The sequence below is a fragment of the Triticum urartu genome, chromosome 6A (assembly GCF_056163025.1).
Source record: "Triticum urartu cultivar PI428250 chromosome 6A, HENAU_Tu73, whole genome shotgun sequence".
In the NCBI taxonomy this organism is placed as follows: Eukaryota; Viridiplantae; Streptophyta; class Magnoliopsida; order Poales; family Poaceae; genus Triticum; species Triticum urartu.
The window spans coordinates 490,785,040-490,805,419 of record NC_141878.1 but is presented as its reverse complement, the minus strand read 5'-3'; the positions used below and the strand labels follow the sequence as shown (position 1 = coordinate 490,805,419).

General features: G+C 44.0%; 3 protein-coding genes across 4 annotated transcripts; 1 reads left to right on the top strand and 2 right to left on the bottom strand.

The window, feature by feature from the left end:
• The first annotated feature begins 7,227 nt into the window (after positions 1-7,227).
• On the top strand, positions 7,228-11,136 carry LOC125514323 (kinetochore protein). Of its 2 annotated transcripts, none has more exons than XR_007286338.2 (10): positions 7,228-7,563; positions 7,636-7,750; positions 8,048-8,237; positions 8,397-8,692; positions 8,771-8,920; positions 8,999-9,132; positions 9,222-9,319; positions 9,460-9,546; positions 9,962-10,083; positions 10,724-11,136. XR_007286338.2 is itself a non-coding variant. In XM_048679636.2 (10 exons), the coding sequence occupies exons 2-10, from the start codon at positions 7,655-7,657 to the stop codon at positions 10,788-10,790; spliced, it is 1,245 nt and encodes a 414-aa protein (XP_048535593.1). In that variant the 5' UTR covers positions 7,228-7,563; positions 7,636-7,654; the 3' UTR covers positions 10,791-11,136. The 2 variants fall into 2 exon arrangements, 1 of the variants encoding a protein (XP_048535593.1); XM_048679636.2 differs by having other exon boundaries at positions 9,460-9,551.
• A 276-nt stretch (positions 11,137-11,412) lies between these two features.
• On the bottom strand, positions 11,413-12,126 carry LOC125512418 (uncharacterized). Its single transcript, XM_048677512.2, has one exon. It carries the CDS (start codon positions 12,046-12,048, stop codon positions 11,563-11,565), a length of 486 nt encoding a protein of 161 aa, XP_048533469.2. The 5' UTR covers positions 12,049-12,126; the 3' UTR covers positions 11,413-11,562.
• Positions 12,127-14,139: 2,013 nt separating this feature from the next.
• Positions 14,140-20,142, bottom strand: LOC125514322 (heat shock protein 70 (Hsp 70) family protein). Its single transcript, XM_048679634.2, has 13 exons — positions 19,274-20,142; positions 18,824-19,056; positions 17,876-18,035; positions 17,243-17,488; positions 17,008-17,144; positions 16,377-16,710; positions 16,125-16,286; positions 15,909-15,983; positions 15,730-15,830; positions 15,591-15,660; positions 14,901-15,019; positions 14,749-14,821; positions 14,140-14,661 (listed from the first exon to the last, which is right to left on the bottom strand). The coding sequence occupies exons 1-13, from the start codon at positions 20,024-20,026 to the stop codon at positions 14,464-14,466; spliced, it is 2,661 nt and encodes an 886-aa protein (XP_048535591.1). The 5' UTR covers positions 20,027-20,142; the 3' UTR covers positions 14,140-14,463.
• Between the last annotated feature and the right edge of the window lie 238 nt (positions 20,143-20,380).

Below are 20,380 nucleotides of genomic sequence, written 5' to 3'. Positions count from 1 at the left end.
GAAAGGTCACCTAGCCTCTTCATGCACTAGTGGTAACTTATCCAACCCAATTATTATTGATGATATCTATTCTCTTGGGAAGGATAAGGTTGGCAATGTGTTTGCCAAAGTTGTTGGTACTCAAAGTGGTGTCAAGAAGAGAACCATTTGGGTAGCCAAGCCTATTGTGACTAACCTCTTAGGACCCAACTTGGTTGGGGACCAACAAGCTCAAACTTGATCAATAGGTGTTGTTGGAGGGCACTGGAGACTTGGCTACTTTATGAAGAATTAAGGGGACTTCATCATTCTAATTGTCTCAAGCCAAGTTATTCGAATTATCAAGTTTCTATCTTATATTCAATGTTTCTCCATGCGGTAACTCATGCTTAAAGTGTTTATATTGATAGTTACTTACCCCTTTGCATGTTTGGTTTTGTTCCTTGCATGTGTTTGTATATGTTGTGCTTCCAACTTGATTATCTTGTGCAATCAAGTATGTGTGTGTTGGTTTGCACATCATGTACGTGTGTGTCATGCATTGAGCCTTTTGCATCTTGTTCTTTTCTTAGTTGGCTCTTGTGAGAGATTAATGGAATATCCCATTATGGGGGAGTGATGTGCTTTGTGCACCTCACAATCCTATATATGTGTGTACATGAGTAATACCATCTAGTATTGATATTTCAAGATTATCTAGTCGCTATGTGGTATGTCTTCTCATGAGAAATTCAAATTCTATATTGTCCATTAATTATCTCGTGTTGGATCATTATTTTGCCTCTTGTTTATCTTTAATTGGTATCACATTATGGGGGAGTAATATGCTATGTGTATATTACTAGCCTAGAAAATGTGTACATTTGAGATATTGTCACCTAGAATTGATATTGTAAATTATCTTGTTCCTAGGTGGCATGTTAGCTCTACAAGTTGCAATTTGCTTTTTGTTTGGTGTGAAGATGATGTCGGATATCCTTGTTATCTACCACCAGGAATTATTTCCAAATACTTCTTGTCTTTTGACAATTGGTACTCACTTATGTGTGGTAGAAATTATTGATCATCTTTACATTGGCCTTTGCTTTTATTTGCTTTACCTCTTGCCTAGGATTGTGTCAACTCCCATTGTATTCCATACCACTTGTGGATCTTGTTAATTTCTTGACCTTGTCTAGTGTTTTCTAGATATAGTGAAAGTAGTGATCCCACCTTGTGCATTTTGTATTCAAATGCAATTTCTCTATAATGCACTAGTCTTGGGGGAGCTATCCTATTTTATATAAAACACTCATCTTGTGATCCTTATCAAGTGTGTGTCGGTGGAAGGCAAGTCGTTTCTTTTGAGTACTTTGTGCCATCATGAAACTTTGTAGAGAGCTTGGTTTGTTTGGAACCATCCTCTCTTTTGGGGGTTTGATATCCTTTATTTAGTGGGTATCAATGGATATCTCATCCCTTGATGTATCTTTTATCGATATCCTCCAAGTGATGATTTATTCATTTGGTATCTTTTCTTCTCTTGGTATTTCTTTGTCCTTTGGTATCGGTTCTTGAAAGTATTGAGCATGCATATTAACTTCTTGTAGTTTCTTTGGCATGTTTTCTTTCCTTGACCCAATATATAGGGGGAACTCCACCAAGTCTCAAATTGGATGAGATGTGCATGAAATTCATATTCATATCTATATGCACATATTTATGTGGAGTTTGTCCTATATGTTGTTGGTTCTCTAACTCTTTGGTCCCAATGAGTTTGGGTACCATTTTGTTTGTGTTGTTGTTCTAGGAACAAGTGGAGATGCATTGGATGCTCGGCTCACTCACAAGGAAGGTGGTGTCACCATGTGCTTATTGGAGTCAAGCTAGGATGATTAATGAACTACTATCTACCTTTAATTGGCATCTACTACATCCATCCAATGGTATCTCGGTAACAAGTATCATCATCTACTTCATGCACACATTTCTTGCATTAACCTTTCGTAGGTTGTATCATGGCATGTTATCCATTCTCTCGTGTGATACTTGTTTCCTTTCTCAAGGCATCCCAACAATGATGTCTTGTTGCTAGTTGTGATGTCTTTGATGTTCGTGTGGTTGGAATTCATTTATATGCAATAAGACCATATCTAGCCTTGTGCTATGCTCTCAAGCAAATATCTTATTGGTATATGTATGACTTCAGTTTGGATATCTTGTTCCTTCATGTTGTAACTATTTCGGGTGTACATCCTTCTTTGTAGATATATATCATCATGATTTAGTCTACCTAGAACCTTATACACTTGAGAGAAATTACATCTCTAGATGATATCCTTTCTTTCACGCCCACCTTGCCTTTCTTATGTTATTTCTTTGGTGGCTCCGTGAAAGCTTTTGCCTTGACTGCGTATCGTATCTCGTTGCATCTTGATGCACTCTTGTGTGGTGAAGATTATTTTCCTTATGCTTATCTCTACGAGGCTTTTTCCATCTTAATTGGTATCCCTCGTCTTGATGAGGCTTTCATCTTCTATCTTCGCCACGGGTTGTCACAAGCATAGGTTCTTTATATACTTATTAGTTAGCTTGTGAACCCATTTGCTAGTTGTATGTGGGAAGGATAGGCCTTGCACTGTGTTGCCTCATTTTTTCAAGACTTTATTGATGCTTAATGCTCATCCGTACATTAGTCTTCTCAAGTGCATTTCCTTGACTCACACACATCATTTTGGTTGAGCCCATTCTTAAGTTGCCTTTTTCACTTATTTCTCAACCATGTGTTTGTTACATGTACTAGGCTTAGTTTCCTATATGCTCACTTGCACTTGTTGTAAGTTTCTATTGATTTTGGGGGAGGTATGATCCTATTTTGTGCACTTTGTATCCAAATACAAAAATTCTTAGGTGTGCACAAATCATGAGGATCTTCTCTAGTTTCTTTAGAACACTCCTTTGCTCTTATCATAATATCCTTTATTCATGTAGCTCGTAGGATCTTTGGCCTAGTTGGTTCAATTGGTATCTTTTGATAGCTTGCTTCAATTGGTATCTTTTGATTGCTTGATTGCTTGTTTCTCTCTTTGTTATGTCCTTGTGGCATATCATTCCTTTAGCAATCTTGGTGCCTCAATATAGTTGGTCTTCCTCCAAGTTTTACCGTTGGATATGTGTATTGCATTCCACTCTCTTGTTGAGAAATACACAATTTATGGAGGAACACAATTTATATTGCCCTTCTATGCTTTTCGCCCATTTTGGCAATCGATGCCAATGGGGGAGAAGTTTCAGAGAGTTTTGTGGAGAAGTCTTCAGAGTTTTCTCCTTTCTTTGGTTTTGTTCCTAAGCATTTGCATCTCATACACATGCATTATTGATTGTTGCATTGCTTGGTGATGCATAATTCCTTGTATAAACTCTCGTGAAAGTGATTGTCATCAATTACCAAAATGGGGGAGATTGAAAGAACATGCGGTGCCCCCATGTTTGGTTTTGGTAATTGATGACAATCTCTATGGACTAATGGTTTCCTTGAGTTATATTTGAAGGTTTTGTCCATAGGCTTTTCTTGGAGTACATGTGTTGGTTTCAAGGAGAATTTGTGTCGACCAAGGTGCTATTCAAGGAATTATCCAAAGATTGGTCATTTGAGAGTTGAGCTTATTGCAAGTATGTCTTGAAGAACAAGATTGTGTGATCATTCATGTTTACCTTCAAGACATCATCCAAACGAAGAGAGTTGGAAAGATTCAAGGTTGATCAAGACTAAGTCAAGAGTGAATCAAGTTGATCAACTCACAAAGAGTAGAAGATGTACCGAGAGAGATCAAGTGATCCCATGGTATCGTAAGCATTGTCCATTGCACTTTGTGTACTAACCCATGGTCTATGTGAGAGTCTATGTGGGGCTAGGTACGTGTCCATGGGCTTGCGTCAAGAGGATGATATCATACAACCCATGGGAAGGATGACATCAAGTGGTGATCGTCATCAAGATTGCCGTGTGCAATTTCAAGTGGAGAATCACGAAGAGATCAAGTGCTTGAAGCTTGCCATCCATTGTGGTGTCAATGAACTTGTGAAGATGTGCCGAAGAGTGGCTCACCCATAGTGGAGTATGGGGAATCAATCATCTAGTCTTCATCGACCCAACGCAATCAAGAAAGGTGGTCCATCTTGAGGAGGACAAGATCGTCATCATATAACTCAAGTGGATCATGTGCAAGGCAAAGGTTTGCCCTTGATAGGTTTTCTATTTTACCGGTCTCATGGTGGTAGTTGGGAGACCGGGTTATAGGATCGATAGCCGTACTATCAAGGGGGGCTCTCAAGTGAGTAGCTTGATCGTATCATTCATCGAGAGCTCAAACCATTGCATCCTTGCATCATGTTTCTTGGTTCTTGTTTGGTTCTCTTTGTGAGTCTTAGAGCTTATGGTCATCTTGATGACAAGCTTGAGTTCATCGAAAACGGAGTTCGCATGGGTCTTCTATGATGTTTTCGGTGTTGTAGGTTTTACCGGTCTTATCCGAGGAAGGGTCCTCACCATTTTCTTATGGGACTTTTCTAATTTGCTTCTTATTGATATTTCTTTCAAGATTGTGTTAGCCCTTGTCGCTAGCTTTCCAACAAACTTGGTTTCATCGAATTCGGAGTCCGTTTGCAAAAGTTGTGGCAGTTTTGGTGTTATGAAAAGGCTGCAGCGGTACTACCGCGAATTGGAGCGGATGTAATTTTTTACTACCGCTCCAGAGCAGTACTACCGCGGCTCCTACAGCGGTAGTACCGCTCCGGACCAAAAACTCGTCCCAAGTCTTGCGGTGGTAGGTCCGGATGTATTTTTTTAGTACCGCTCGCAAGCAGTAGTACCGCTACCATTTGCGGTAGTACCGTGAGGTCGAGCGGTAGTACCGTGAGGACAAGCGGTAGTACCGCTCCGGCGGTTCTTCTGGCCTTTTGCCTCCTTGCTGTTGTTTTTCAAAGGGGTACTTCCGCCCTAGCGGTAGTACCGCTCTGTGCGGGCTGTGAGCATAACGGTTGGATTTTTCCCCACCTATAAAAGGGGGTCTTCTTCCCCAATGAACCTAATCCTTTTAGCTCGTGTTCTTCCCCCATTGTTGACCTTCTTCGAGCTTGCTAACTCTCAATCCCTCCAATGATTCTTGCTAGTTCTTGAGGGAAAAGAGAGAGGAGATCTAGATCCATATTTCCACCAATCACTTTCTCCTCTATGTGAGGGGAACCCCTTGGATCTAGATCTTGGAGTTCTTGGTGTTCTCCTTCTTGTTCTTCCTCTCATTTTCCTCCCTATCATTAGTTGCTCCGGTGGGATTTGAGAGAGAAGGACTTGGGCACTCCGTGTGCCCTTGCCATTGCATTTGGTGCATCGGTTTGAGTTCTCCACAGTGATACGTGGAAGTGAAGTTTGAGAAGCTTATTACTCTTGGGTGTTTGGGCACCCTAGAGCTTGTTCCTCTTGGGTGCCTTGGCGCCCTAGACGGTTGGTGTTGTTCGGAGCTCAATCATTGTGGTGTAAAGCTCCGGGCAAGCGTCGGGGTCTCCAATTAGGCTGTGGAGATCGCCCCGAGCAATTTGACGGGTACCGGTGACCGCCCCCAAGGGTTGCCAAAGTGTACGGGTTCGGTGACCGCCTCCAAGGGTTGCCATTTGTACGGGTTCGGTGACCGCCCTCAAGGGTCCCTTAGTGGAATCACGGCATCTTGCATTGTGCGAGGGCGTGAGGAGATTACGGTGGCCCTAGTGGCTTCTTGGGGAGCATTGTGCCTCCACACCGCTCCAAACGGAGATTAGCATCCGCAAGGGTGTGAACTTCGGGATACATCGTCGTCTCCGTGTGCCTCGGTTATCTCTTACCCGAGCTTACTTATGCGCTTTACCTTGTGATAGCCATATTGTTTCTTGTCATATATCTTGCTATCACATAGTTGTTTATCTTGCTTAGTATAAGTTGTTGGTGCACATAGGTGAGCCTAGTTGTTGTAGGTTTTGTGTTTGACAAATTAACCGCTAGGTTTATTCCGCATTTGTTCAAGTCTAAACCGTAATTATTTTTAAGCGCCTATTCACCCTCCCCCCTCTAGGCGACATCCACGATCTTTCAGCCGTGCCTCTCGAAAACGGGAAAAACATGTTTTTTTCTTCCGCGAGAGACACATGTTACTTCTCGTGGAAGCACGGACGTGTGTGGCCCAACCCAGAAGGGCCATGAAGTAGCTGCGCCTAGCTCAACATCTAGGAGCTAAATTGTGATAGAAGGCCGAAAATATGTAGGAAGAATAGCCAACAAGAAATAAAATAGGTGGAACTGAAAGGAATAGATTTTTAATGTATTTCAATTTCTCTTGTAATGTATGATCTATCGCATGAATAGTTAGTCCACACACCATTCCTCGCTTATGATAATCTAAGGGCAAAAAGAAAGAAGGCACGAGTATTCAAAGTAGAAGCGCTAACATTCCCCTTTCTTTGAGAAAGCACTTGACCGCAAGCCGGTGCATAAGGAAAAAGGGTCTTCAGGTTGATGAAGTCCTCCCAAGTATTGTCTCTCAAACTCACCCGGAGGGTGATAGGTAGAAGTATTAGTTTGATTCCGCGAGAGGCACAATCGTGCCTTTTTTTGGAAAGAAAAAAAAGGCGTGCGCCCAGTTTGTTTTTTTCGTACAATTTTTTTCATAAAAAAATTCGTCAAAATCTATCAACATGAGATCTAGTTTTGAGGATCTCGACACGAGGAATACAATGATGAAACCGGTTCAAAATTTGGACGCATGGTTTAAGAGATAAAAGTTTTTGAATAAATGGATCTAGAAAAAAAGAAAAACTTCCAGATTATCGCAACCTGGGAAAGTGGGAGTGATCTTTGCAAAGAGTACTCCTAAATTAGTGATTAGGTCTGTTTAGGGTATATTTAAATGTGCTCTAGTTATTGCATATCTAATTAACTATCAAACTAGAAAGAACAAAAAAAGGCTAATGAAAATGCTTGCATGAATCTTCATGTAAAATCAATGGCAGAGGACTTGAATAGTTGGATGTGTAATATTTAGGACACATCTAGACGTGTTTTAACAAAACTGTTAGTGATTTCAAGGATTCCCCGGCCCTGTGTGTACCAAAGATATGCAGAGATGGAATTGAAAATAAAAAGATACGCAGCGATTAATTCAGAAACCGTGGGGCCATTCCTCTCGCACAAGGCCGAGCCAAAGGCCCATTTGGCCTATTGTGCTCCCAGGTGCAAGGCCCAGAAGCAGAACCCTGACCTTGGAGGCCTGCTGCTCGGCAGGTCGAGCGGGCGGCCGCGGCGTCTCTCCGCCGACGAGCAGGGCGGTCAGGTCGGCCAGCGAGCTGAGGAGCAAGGCTTCAGGAGCTACGCGCAGCGCGAGGCGAGGGCGCGACCTCTCGAGTCGCCGAGGCCGCGGCCCGCCAGCTGAATCGTGGGGGGCGGCGCCGGCGCCGCGAGCGAGCGGGTGGAGGTCCTCGAGGGGAGGAGGGCGCGGCGGCGCAACTTGCAGACTGACCGACACGTCGGGCATCCGGCACTCCGGCGCCCCAGCAGGCAGCGCCACACGCCAGCAGCAGGCAGGGCATTTCACTCTTTTCACCAATTGTGCTGTGACTTCGCTAGCTGCCTGACAACACCTATGTGTGCAGTTGATTCAGGGCATTTGCCATGGAAAGATTCGATGAGTACGACTGCGCATCCGCTCATTCTCACCAGCACCCCGACCGCGTCTCTGATTCTCTCGAGGATCCGATATCTGATGAGGTGCTGCCTCTCCTGATGCTGAGCTACATAGGCTTTGGTATTTCATATTGCTCATTACTTGCTTGGCCAATAAATTTCATAAACATTGTTGCAGCTCATGTGCAACGAATTTCATAGTATTGTGTCTGGACCCTGAACCACTCTACCAGATGCGCAAACTATACCTTCCACTGCATTTTTATGCAAATGTATCTGACATCTTCTTACATATCTGGCCAATACTGCAAATTTCGGCATGTAGCAGCATATGAAATGTTTGCTGAACATGTGGCTTTGCCTTTTATTGTATATCAACAGGATGTCCAACCAACAAGGCTCTCGCTGGCCTGTGCTACAACAAAAAAGAGAGAGGATGATAACAGAATGGCGGGCCACAATGAATCAGCCATCTGGGATGAAGTTCAGGAAGAAGCTGATGAGCTAGCCCATGTGCATAAAGATCCTCATGCTCATAGTGTCTCACTCCTATCTGCTGGAACAAGCAAAAGTATGTCACTGATTCACTGCATGCTCCGTAATACATATTAAGTAGATTCTGATATTTCTTGAAGCGGCGCAGGACTTTGGCATGTAAATATTTTCTTGCATAACTTTTTCGGGCGTGTATCGTATATGATTCGTTCTCCTTTTTTTGGTGCTGATGCAGGGAGCAAATGTGAAAATAAGCTCAAATTTTCAATACGTGGATTCAATTCTATTCTGTCAGGCGTAAAGAGTGAAAACTCGTATGCTGGGGAACAAGAAGTTTTGTCAGGAATGCGACCAGCTAAAGCTATAGAAACTATGATGGCTGAGCAGTTCGAAAATATCGATGAAGAAACTGAAACTGAAGAATTGCCCCCAGATTTTGCCCATCCAACCAAGAATGCAAACATTTCAGTTGCTGAACTTCTTGAAGATCTACAGGATAGAAGTGCCTCATCTGTTAGAACACCATTTTCGGTGGGTATTTCTTGGTGCTGCTTCATTGTTTGGAGTTCTTAGACAACAGCTAGCTTGTCTCTGAACATTTCAATGCAGATTCATCAACAAACCGAAGCTAAGGAAGGGAAGCCAAAAGTTTCGACTTCAGGGAAGAAAATACTAGCACTTCTAGGTCAGAGGGATCTTGACAGTGAAGAGCACTCAGAGCATGCTATTGGTGAAACGTCTAGTGAGGATGAAGCGGAAGTATGTTGTTAATATAACTGCTGTTATTGGTAGTTGTTCAGTTGTACTGTTCGTCATGATACTTCATTCCTGCAACAGGATACTGTTCGAAACAACTTGACTATGGTGAACAAAGATGTGAAGGGAAACCGAAAAACTATGTCTGACCTATTCCAAGAAGCTTTCACTGCAACAGATATGGAGGGTACTGCACTCCCCATGAGATCAACCGGGTATAGTAACCCTGACAATTCCTTACCAAATGCGCGTTGAAATAACACCGAATGTTATGCTATTCTAAATATTTTATTTCTTTGTGCAGAGCTGGTTATTATGGAAGGATGCAACAGATTATGCAGATGGAGAAAGATAGGCATGCTGAGTTCTCGAGGCAGTATAACAGAGCGCGAGATTATTTAGGTAGTTCTCTTAGTTTTGCTATCGTGAACTTTGTATAGTTATGCTAGACTTGCTAGTTGAAGCAGTTAGTGTAATAACCTTCATCAGTGTGTAATTGTGTATTCATATATTGATGATACAGTGACTCTTCCTATTGCCAGGTGATTCAAAGGGAGTTACTGTTCAAATTTTGTCAAGGTCCTTGGAAGGAAAACTAACAGTCTGCCTCTGCCTGTTGAAAGAAAAGAGTAACGTCTGTGTTTCATCTTTATCTTTCAAAAGCTCTTCTGTTCTTTCGTTTACTTATTGCTTGCAGCAAATTAACATATTGTTTTTATACTATTTTCCAAGAAAAGTAATAATTGTTGCGCATGAAAAATACATGCTTGCTATTAAATGGTAATTGTAGGAATATGTGTTGTGCAAGTCATGCATGTTGGATAGTTTTCCGCGTGGCGGTTGGCCACTCTTTTTGAATTGCCCAACCATGTAGTGTTCAGACATTTAAGATAAAAATGCAGTGCTACCCTTAGAACTATCTTTTAATGTTGTTATGCCCTCACAAAACATATCTTTTACTGGGGGTAAGTTCTAACAAACCAAACCTTATGCTAAGCGTCTCGTGCCAGTGTGGTGTTATCAGTGTATTTGTGTTTCTTGCAGCTTCCGTTGACAGATTGCGACATGGATGACAGCAGTAGTAAGAGGACCATTATCTTCAGTCCCAAAATATGTGACAATGTGGATCTTGTAGAAGGAAACATTATTCACATCCACCCACCATGGTATGCTTCTTGCAGTACATGTCTATATTTTCTTTGCTTGTTTCCGTTCTGTGAACCCATTTTGTGTTTCAAGAGGCATTCTGTTGTAGGCTTGTTGCTTGAATGGTAGATCAATTTTGCTCAGTAGAACGGAACGGAGATACTTATTTCACAAACGAAGACGCCATGAATCGAAACTAACCAAGCAAGAAAAATATGGGGAGAGCTTCTATAGCCATAGCCATAGACCCTCACCAACCCATTACAAAGCAGCACCCATGCTTCAGAATTTTTGCAGTATGCAATCTTCGTTTAGAGCCCATCTAGAGAAATTTGATCAGGTGCCGCAAGCTGCAAGAACTGCTAGTCATTCAGGGATGCAGAACTTAGAAAACAGCACTGAACACTTAAGAGTTCAGTCTGACGCTGCAGTTTGGTCCGGAGAATGATGCCCAGGTATGAAATATGGCTAACGCCTTGGTGGTGCGATTAATGTCTCGCGTGTCGGTGCTTGTAGCTCTTGTTTTCCTCGGAAAACATAGGATTGTTTTTTTGTACAGCTAGGTCACCGTGGAGCTGCGATCTTCTCTTTATTCATGCTTTCAGATGGGTCTAAGCAACCGCAGAATTCAGGAATTTGACAACTCCCTTACCTCAACAGGAAAGAAGTGAAAGTAAAAGAAGAGGATGTGATGCTCTGCACCTACTTCTCGCATCACCTGGCGTGAATGGTACTCGTACTCGAGATCCTTCTTTTCTGGAAAACAAAAGGAAGGCGATGTTGCACCGCATGGCAGGGGCCGGCTTAGGATATGTGTAGTCTGAGAACTCTAGACACTGGTGTATGTACTGGGAAGAGTATGTGTCGCTGTGTGTTGTACTTGGTGAAGAGATTGAGCCAGTTTTGTATGTGTCCCTGCTCGTGTTACTTGTCGCAGCTGCTGCTGCAAGCATGTACTTCTCATTGAATCTGTAGAGTAGATAGGCAAAGCCTCGTAGACAATGTTGCATGGGACCATTGTCGGTGTTGCACCGCACACAAATAAAGAATGTTTCCGTCATATATGGAAAAAACTGTCCCCATTCAGCACTCAAAATATTATGCGGAAATGTATGTTTCTTGTGTAGTACTCCCTCCGGTCCTTTTTAGTTTGCATATAAGACTTGTCTGAAGTCAAACCTCGTAAACTTTGACCAAATTTATGCGAAACTGGGTTGAAAGGATCAATCACCCGTCTGTCTCCAGAAAAAAAAATGCTCCCAGACAAATGTCGAATATATTTTGTGCCTCCTCTCCTCTCCTCTAGCACGCATGCAAGATCGGATTTACGAGTAAAAACAGCCCCCAGATGTTGAATATATATCGTGAAGTCCCAGAATGATTACAACTTTACATACACAAATGTTTGCGCTGCCAAGTCTCTTACAAATGCTGCTGTCTATGGCTACAAAGGCTGAATCTTAACACCTAGAGCCTGTGTGTGTATTTACACTTGCACTTCAATAGGGGAAACCACTGTAACTGCCGTCACGATGCCGTTCGCTCGCGCCGACGACGGTGAAAAGCTCCGTGTAATCGCAGAGGCCGTGCAGCTCATCCAGGCCCGACGGCTGCCCAGCGCCGGCGTAGGCAGCGGCCGCCGCCGCCCGCGCGTCATTCTCAATCGCCGGTACACTAACCGGGCCTGCCGTGGCGGGAATGAGATAGCTTGACGCTCCGGTGGCGCCGGCGTTGGCCGTCCGCGCGTCATTCGCCGCTGCGGTAACCGGGCCTGCCGTGGCGGGAATGCGATAGCTTGACGGTCCAGCAGTGGCAGCGCTCCACCCGTCGGCGTGGCGGGGCCGCGGCCTGTGGAGCTGGCGCGCGGGCGTGGCGGCGACGGGTGAGTTGCCGGTGAGGCGCTGCACGAGGGACTTGAAGCCCGCGGCGTCGGAGGTGACGAACTGCGTCTCGATGTAGGTGACCTTGACGCCATTCCTGTCCATGGATCCTTCCTCGCTTGATCGATCGAGCACCTTTGGTCAGTTTTCTCGACCTCCTCGTGCGGCTGGCTCGGTTCTTGATCGCTCTAGCGTCGGGGTTGTGTGTGTCATGCTAGCCGTTCGGGGATGTTTATATACGAGACGGCGCTGAGATTCTGGAGGTGAGAAGCATTCTGGGGTTGCGAGGCACGAGTGAGGAGAGAGTGACATGCTGGCAGGGTGTAAGATGGACCGGGTCAGGGCGTCAGGGCATGTGGTGGTGGGAGGTAGTTGAGACGAGGTTGGTACTATAGGTGCTAGTGGCTGCGGTAGCAAGTCGAGGTGTTTGACTGGTCCTCCTAGGGAGCTACGAGTAGTTTGATAACGGTCAACTTTCGGAGAACGGGAGGGAGAGCTGGTCAAGCGCTCCTGGCCCTGGGGGAGGGAGTATGGTTTTGACGGCCTCTCTTTCTCTCCCTGTCTTTGATGCCGACGGATCTCAAATAACAAGCAAACGCAACAAGTTCACAACAAAACATGCATCCTTCCGTTCGTGGCCACCCCCCCTTCCGTTCGTGTTGGTTATGTGGTCCCGGCACGGCATCCATGCTCGACTCTTCATCCCATTCCGGCGAACTCCTTTGCAGATCGGCATTCTTGTGACTTGTGAGCTTCCGTCATGCGGTGCTCGTGTTGTTGTTATTTGTCGTCGTTGTGCAGTGCCTTTGGTTTACACTCCACACATGGGTGCCATCTTTCTCGTGGAGATTATTTCATCACGGGCACTCTCTAAGATCATGTCATTTCTTCATCACTTGTTCTCCCCGCTCCTTTGGCAATAACCACCCTTTCGGTGGAGAATCGGCCCATCCTTCGTGCAAGCTCAACGAGTTAGAATGTTCGTCGTCCTTGTTTGCAGGCTGCCTTAGCCAATGACCACCACCATCTGGTGTGTGCGGCTGTGGGGTTGGCAGTGGCGCAACTCCTTCATAATGATTGTCTGTGGTCTTTGCCGGTGGCTTCGGTGTTGCCTTTATCGAAGCTATCATGTGGTGTCTTTTGGAGTTTGTCCCCCTCTTACGTGTATTGTACTATGATCTTCACGTAGCCTCAACCTAGGTTGTGTCACTCAACTCCCTCGCTTTGACATAGCACTTTGTTATTGAGCTCTCCCAAAACAATGTTCCCTTTTGTTATCGAGCCCTCCCAAAACATATCCTATTGGCCGGAACCAGTTCTAACAAGCCAGGCCTTAGAAAATACACATGAGCTCCTGGGTGCTCCACACCCCTATACAAATATTAAACGTAAAAAATACCAAAAATTCAAAAAGATCTGAATTTGGGGATATCAAACATGGGTTCTCAATCTACTCCAGTGTGAAATTTCGTGGAAAAATACCGGGAAAGTATCAATGGCGAAGGAAATACTGTCCGAACAAAAATTCATTCAAACAGTTTTTTTCTACACATAGGAATTTTGTTCTTTTTTTTGCCACAGATACGTTTCCTAGTGTTTTTTTCACGAAATTTCACACGGATCGGGAATCCAGATTTGATATTCCAAAATCTCAGATTTTTTTTTAAATTTTTTGGTATTTTTTGAATTTAATGTTCGTATAGGGGTGTGGAGCACCCAGGTGATACAAATCCGCTTCTGCCAAACCTTAGGCTATAATGAAATGCTATTATCAGCATCTTCTTGCCACTAAGTGTACTTCTGTATCTTGCAGTTCCCGTCACAAGCAAAAACAGACTGACACGGATGCCAGCAGTAGTAAGAGGACCATTATCTTTAGAGAGAAAATATTCTGATGAAAACCAAGTAAAACAAGGTTTCAACCCAAATGCTAGAGAGCGCGACCCGTACCAACGTACAGATAAAAAAGACGACGTCATCGTCATGCAAAGATATTCACAAATTTCAAAATTCTATAACGTACTTTCAAGCCAATCGGGTGGATCGAATTTCGTTTTCACCGTTGTGTCAACCTGCAGCCGTATGCACTCTAGTCTTTCAGCAAAACATCCGCTCTTTATTCCTTTATAGTAACTGCAAGTTAACAGCACTGCGTGATTGACAGTATGAAAGAGCAAACAGATACACCGATACCCCTACCAGACATAAAATCTCTATAGTAGCTGTTATCAAAACATAAATGAGTTTCAGTACAACAATGCAGCTACAAAGTCATCTCAGTCCTGACAACTAAGCCTTTCTGAGGCGCTATCTTGACAGCATATGCCCTAGAGACCACAATACTGCTATACAGCGATTGACATCAAATTCTTCTCGCCCATATAGCATCTAGCCTGCCGTGAATTCCTACACAAACCTGTCTTTTCGGCCGCCATAACAAAACTGTGGTGGTGACAAACTGTCTTCTCGGAGTATATTGAGTAGTATCTCTCAGGGGTGTTCAAAAGCCGATTCTAATAATCACAACTCGTCATGGGATTCTGGTTCCGAATCGTTATTCTTCTCAGGGGCATCCGATTCTGACGGCTTCTCCGTGGATTCAGACTCGCTGGATGCAGATTCTGAAGAGTCCGTCTTCTCCTTGTTAGCTTCTTCCTTTACGGCGGGTTTCTTCTCAACCTTGGGTTTTGGCTTTGGGATCCTATTGACGCTAGAGACCTGCACATCAATCGAGTTCCCGTTGTGTTGAGAAGTTGGATCAAAGTTGAGCCTCGTGTGCTAGGATGTCAAGTATAAAATTCTGACCTTATTTTGTAGGGCTAAAACTTTCTGATAGACCTCTTCAGATGTGAAGGCAGGCGAGCTGTGGGCAGGGGTACTGCAATGGTCGCTTGGAGTTAGCCACTTGAGCGTAAATAGAACTCAAGAATGGTTTTTCTGTAAAAAAAAAGGCCTACCTCTTCTGTAGGGTTTCCTTCTCCTCCAACCAAGCTTTCAGCTTATCTGCTTCACTTACGACCTCATCTACTCTCTTTTTTGGAAGCCATGGTTTGCTTGTCTCCCAGTTCTTCACAATCTGCAGGGTAAAAAAAAAAGAGAAAGAATACATGAGAATGCAACAACACAGAACCCATTTAGTAGAACCATCTTACAATTTTTAAGACTCGACAGTACTATAATGCAGATAAACTAAAATGTAGTGCATGTTTAGCTTATTTGGAACTCAGGAATGTCCAAACTTCACTTTTTTTGTGCCTACAAAAGCCTGATTATTATCAGGTAATCTACTTTGCAAATTTGCAATGTAAGAAAGGATTCAAGATTGCACTGACATGATCTCTTCTGAATATTTTAGTGCAATGACAGCTTCAAGAACCAATGAAAATGAAGAATGACCAGTGCATGAAATTTTGTTTTGTGGCAGTGACGGGTGGAGGATGAACCATGCCAACAAGTTGTGTTGTAATGCAATGCTTGACCTTTCCAGATAAATGTTTTTTGCTCAAGTATTATGTTCTTTCTTAATGCAAGCATTATGTTAGGTGCAATCACGTAAACAATATTGGTTCTTATACGAAATTCAAGTACATTGTGTCAAGAACAAATTATTTTAGATAAGAGAAGTCATTTGCTCATCTCGGGGATACCTTTTGTAGCTCAGTAAGATACAATCGAGCACTTCCGCAAGCTGCTGGTCGGGCTTTTAACTCACTCATTCTGTATAACAAAAAATAAACAATATCAGTAACTGAGTGATATGAACTTAAGTTGATAAAAATTAATTACCTGAAAAGAATTGGGTCGCCCATGGCCTTAAGCTGATCAAGCCGCTCTTGAAATTCGTTTGCTTGAGCCTCTTCACCATCCATATACAGCCAATCCTGCACCTGCATTTGTCAACAACTTCAGCATGAGACATATCCTAGACAAATTATACCCCGAGCAAGATCCATTATTTGACTAACCTCACTGAGTTTCTCTGTAAAAGATTCCCTCTCCTGTTCAGTTGAGACGGCCAACATATCTGTGCTTTCCTCCAACTGTGATGTGTCAAATGGCAGCAATTAAGCAGTCAAAAATAAATAAGGTGCGTCACATAAAAAGTAATGCACAGTATAGTATGCCACGTACTGGTAATGTTCACATCACAACAAGCTAAAAACTTTGCAAAGAAAAGGTACCTTTTCCTTCATAGAGTATATGTAAGACTCAAGGTTATTTTTCAGTTCAGCAGTTCTCCTCCGCTCAGCATCCTTCTTATTAAGTACATCTAACCTACTTTTTGCCTCAGAATACAGTTCCTTCGAAAGGGTTGATGCAGGACCAGCTGTTTTTTCAGTGACCTATATTAAAAAGTAAGACGCAAAAATTAATCTATGTCATATGTTCTATGCCATGTCAATATTAGCATAAATTTACCAAGTATAGTTTACCTTTAATGGAACCCTGAAGGTTCTTTTCTTCAGCACCTTCTCTGTAATAGTATCTTGCACATTGGTCTCATCATTGGTAGTGCTCGTATTATCAGCATCACTTCCTGAACTAGAATTCTCCTTACTATCTGTTGTACTATCAGTTGTTCCTGATTCAGCAGACAAAGTCTCATCGGTGGTATTAGTCTCTAGTGTTACGTTCTTCTTTGGAACTTCAACCCATTCAGTTATCTCAATCACTGCTTCTGCCCTATCAAGAGAAATAATTCCACTTCTACTCAAAGAAAAGTGTAGATTTGCTTTGATGGGTGCAGATAAATTGCGGCTTCCATACCTGATTGAAAAATGTACATTGTTAAATACTTAAATTGATGCACTGAACCAAAACATGAGGTGAATACAAGTAATACAACAGAATGGCAGTACCACTTGATTTTCAAGGCGCTAGAGCCCTTTTTTAGTTGGAATTATATTGACATGACCATATATGTATTACAACTTTACAGACAGACTATTCACAATAAATATTAGTTCACATAAAGGTCCTTTCAGGCTGTTAAGTTGACTATGAGCAGGGTTGAGAGTTGACACTTGAGACTGCGCACCAAAATAACATCAACATTGTGCTTACTTTTCACTGGTTTCAGCCAGGCCTGATATGGCATACTCTGCAAACTTGTGCGACGAAACACCTGGGGGCAATTCAGAAGCTTTGTCATAGCTGAGAGAGACATCAAAGTCCTTAGTATGTCTAATGGACCTGAACAACTGTAGACAACAGACAAATAAAAATCTTGTTCAGATATATTTTTTCAAACAACAGGCAAAGTTTGTCGACAGTAAAAGCTTGACTAATACTGTTTAACCTTTATTGGCATCTTTTTCATCCTTGGAACCAGTACTTGATCAGTACTTTCATCTTTGACATAATCTGGGCCATCTATTTCAAACACGAAACCATAAGTAGAACCGTCAATCATCCCCAACTTGCGGTTCAACTTAATCCCATCACTTAGATTAGCAGCATGCAGTGAGGCACCAAGAACAATTGCTTCATCAGCATCAAGGTGCTTATCTAGCTCACTCCGTCCCAGGAATTCCTGCAGCTTAGCCTGGAACAGAGGAATACAAATGTGCCCCGTGAGTCAAAATGTGACAAATAATAAAAGCACTGAGATTCAAAATAATAATAAATGGTACAGATAGATAAGGCATCTAACTCTATTCCATAAGTAAATGAAGTCCTCTGTATGACTAACAGCAGCTTATAAACCCCATGCCAAATACTGAATTCCGTTCACGATGAAACCTTCTTACGAGAGAAAAGGTGAAATAAGAAGCAGGCAATCGCATGCACCCAGGTTCTAAATTCAGTTTAGTTTACATGAGCATACACAGAAAGTTTCAGAAACTCAACAATGCAATAGTCCTGCATTCCATCACAGCCCCTCAATGGCAAGTCAAGTAGTATAAATCTTGAATGGAGGAGTGATAATCACCTGCAGTTTTGGTACCCTGGTAGCTCCTCCAATCAGCTCTACAGCATATATGTCACCAATTTTCATGCCTGAATGCGTGAGCACATCTTTGATTGGAGTCAGAGCCTGCTCCCATAAATCTGCACAAAGCTCTTCGAATTTTTCACGTGTTATGGTGCTCCTGTAATAAACAGCATGTCGGTCAGCATGTAAAACCTTGAATTTTTTTCCTAATCATGATCTGAGAAAAACTAAGGGAAAGCTGAAAGCATGAGCTGGGGTAAAAGATCAATAATTACAGAACAAAGCATTAAGGAATAAGGACATCAATGGTCAATGGGCCTACGGAAAATACCAACAATGACAAGTTAAGAAGCCGGTATAATCTTGCAAGTTCCACATAATCATAAATATGCAATGAAAACGGATGCAGAACTTCAATGTAGTAGAAACTATCCACAAGAGATATGCAAAAGCAGTACCAGAACAAATTTTATTCAACAGTTTTGCTAAAGCACATTTAGATGTGCCTTAAATATTGCACATCTAAGTCCTATGTCATTGACTATTTTCAGTTTTGCTAAAGCGCATCTAGATGTGCTCTAAGTATTGCACATCTAAGTCCTATATCATTGATTTTACGCGAAGATTCATGCAGACATTTTCTGTTGTCATTTTCTTTTTCTTTTTAGTTTAATTGAGTCACTTAGATGTGCAACAACTAGGGCACATCGAGACAAAGGAATCAACTTGATCTATCAAAGGTCAGACCATTTGACAAATATGAAATAACAGGGCCTGTCATCCATGCTACTCTAGATTATGTTTGCTTACAAGTAAAAGGCTCATGTGTTCAGAATCGATCCAGGACATAAGATGGGACATGCTGGCCTGTTTGTACAGTTTGGTTCATCTTTAAGTTTCATATAAACGTTCATCCAAAGATTATGCATGTATGGAAGGACGCACCTGAAATCGATGTCATTATATAGAGATTCAACTGAGATCGGAGCAGCAGTATTTGCGCTCAGAATTTCTTTGGTGCGCTTGACCTGCTTCTTCAACTTAGCCATTGCTTTAGGAGACTGACGGATGTCATCCCCATTGCCAAGCTGCTTGTTAAATTGATCGGCAAAATAGTTTACCAGACGCATTTCCATTTCAAGGCCTCCAAGTTTGGAGTTCCATCTGACATCCTTAACCTGCAGAGGAATTGGCTAAAAGCATTAGCACTAGATTCTTCTGTAGCTATCTATTCGAGATAGCAGCTAAAATTCATGTTTTTTTTTGCCAGATCTACTATCAGCTAGGCATGTGAAAGCATAAGTAACAATCTTTTCTTCAGAGATCTTACAAGCAGGCATATGAGTTGAAGCAGAATTGAACAGCTAAAGGAGCTGGAGGCGGGAGAATTGTTACCTGGAACTGGTTGACAGACACCGTCTTCCCGAACTCCTTGGCGCTGTAGGACGAGTAGTAGACGAGCGCGGCGTAGGTGCTGCCTGAGCCCATGTCGTAAAAGATGACATGGCGCGACTCGTTGGAGAAGTCCTTGTCGATCCCGTACTGCAGCGCGGCGCCGGCGTGCTCGTTGACGAGCGCGAGGACGTTGAAGCCGGCGAGCTGGGCGGCCTGCGTGAGGGCCCGGCGCTCGGCCTGGCCGAAGTAGGGCGGCACGGCGACGACGGCGTCCCGCACGGGCAGGCCGACGTGGGCGTCGGCGATCCCGGAGGCGTAGTGGAGCACCATGGCGACGATCTCCTCGACGGTGTAGACCTGACCGTCGTCGGCGCGCACGGCGGCGGCGCCGCGCGCGTCCTGGACGAGGTCGTAGGGGAGGAAGAGCGAGTCCGCGAGGGCCCGCACGTAGGGGAAGGGCTTGGCGAGGAGGTCGCGCATGCGGGAGAAGACCTTGGCCGGGTGGCGCGCGGTGATGCCGGCCGCCTCCTCGCCGGCGAGGCGGTTGCCGTCGGCGAGCGCGGCGAGCGCCGGGGACTTGCGCTTGGACATCTCGTTGATGGCGACGGCGATCGGCGCGCGGCCCGGCGCGAGGTGCACGGCGGCCACCTTGAGCCACTCGGAGCCCAGGTCGATGCTCGCCACCGCGGCGCTCGCCGGCAGCACGGCCACGGCCGCCGCGACGAGCGCGAGGAGCAGGAGACGCGGCGCCATAGGGGGGCTAGCGCGATGGCATGCGGGGGGGTCAGGGTTTGGAGATCTGGAGCTGGCGAGTGTGGACGGGGCCGGAGCACGGGAGAACGATCTCGACGGGGAGGGAGGGGCGGGCGTGCGTGCGAGCTATATTTCCGATTGCAAAAATCGTTTCTTTTTCTTCTGCTGCTGTTAGAAGGTTTTGCGTTCGAGACCCTGGAAGTATTTTTGGATCACGGAGTAGGGCCTTGTTGGTGTGCTGGTTTCTGCCGCGGTGGGTGGTTTGAGAAATATGGGAAGTGTGAGGGGCTGGTGGGTAGATTGGTTTGGAAGTAGAACGGGGCAGGACCGGCAGGGGATTGAGTCACCTGTCCA

Coding starts and splice junctions, on each gene's coding strand:
- LOC125514323 (XM_048679636.2), top strand. CDS start 7,655: ATGGAAAGATTCGATGAGTACGACTGCGCATCCGCTCATTCTCACCAG. Junction 8,921..8,998: donor CTAGTGAGGATGAAGCGGAA/GTATGTTGTTAA, acceptor TTCCTGCAACAG/GATACTGTTCGAAACAACTT. Junction 9,320..9,459: donor CAGAGCGCGAGATTATTTAG/GTAGTTCTCTTA, acceptor TCCTATTGCCAG/GTGATTCAAAGGGAGTTACT.
- LOC125512418 (XM_048677512.2), bottom strand. CDS start 12,048: ATGGACAGGAATGGCGTCAAGGTCACCTACATCGAGACGCAGTTCGTC.
- LOC125514322 (XM_048679634.2), bottom strand. CDS start 20,026: ATGGCGCCGCGTCTCCTGCTCCTCGCGCTCGTCGCGGCGGCCGTGGCC. Junction 15,661..15,729: donor GGCGACCCAATTCTTTTCAG/GTAATTAATTTT, acceptor TTTGTTATACAG/AATGAGTGAGTTAAAAGCCC. Junction 14,822..14,900: donor AAGGAAACCCTACAGAAGAG/GTAGGCCTTTTT, acceptor CGACCATTGCAG/TACCCCTGCCCACAGCTCGC.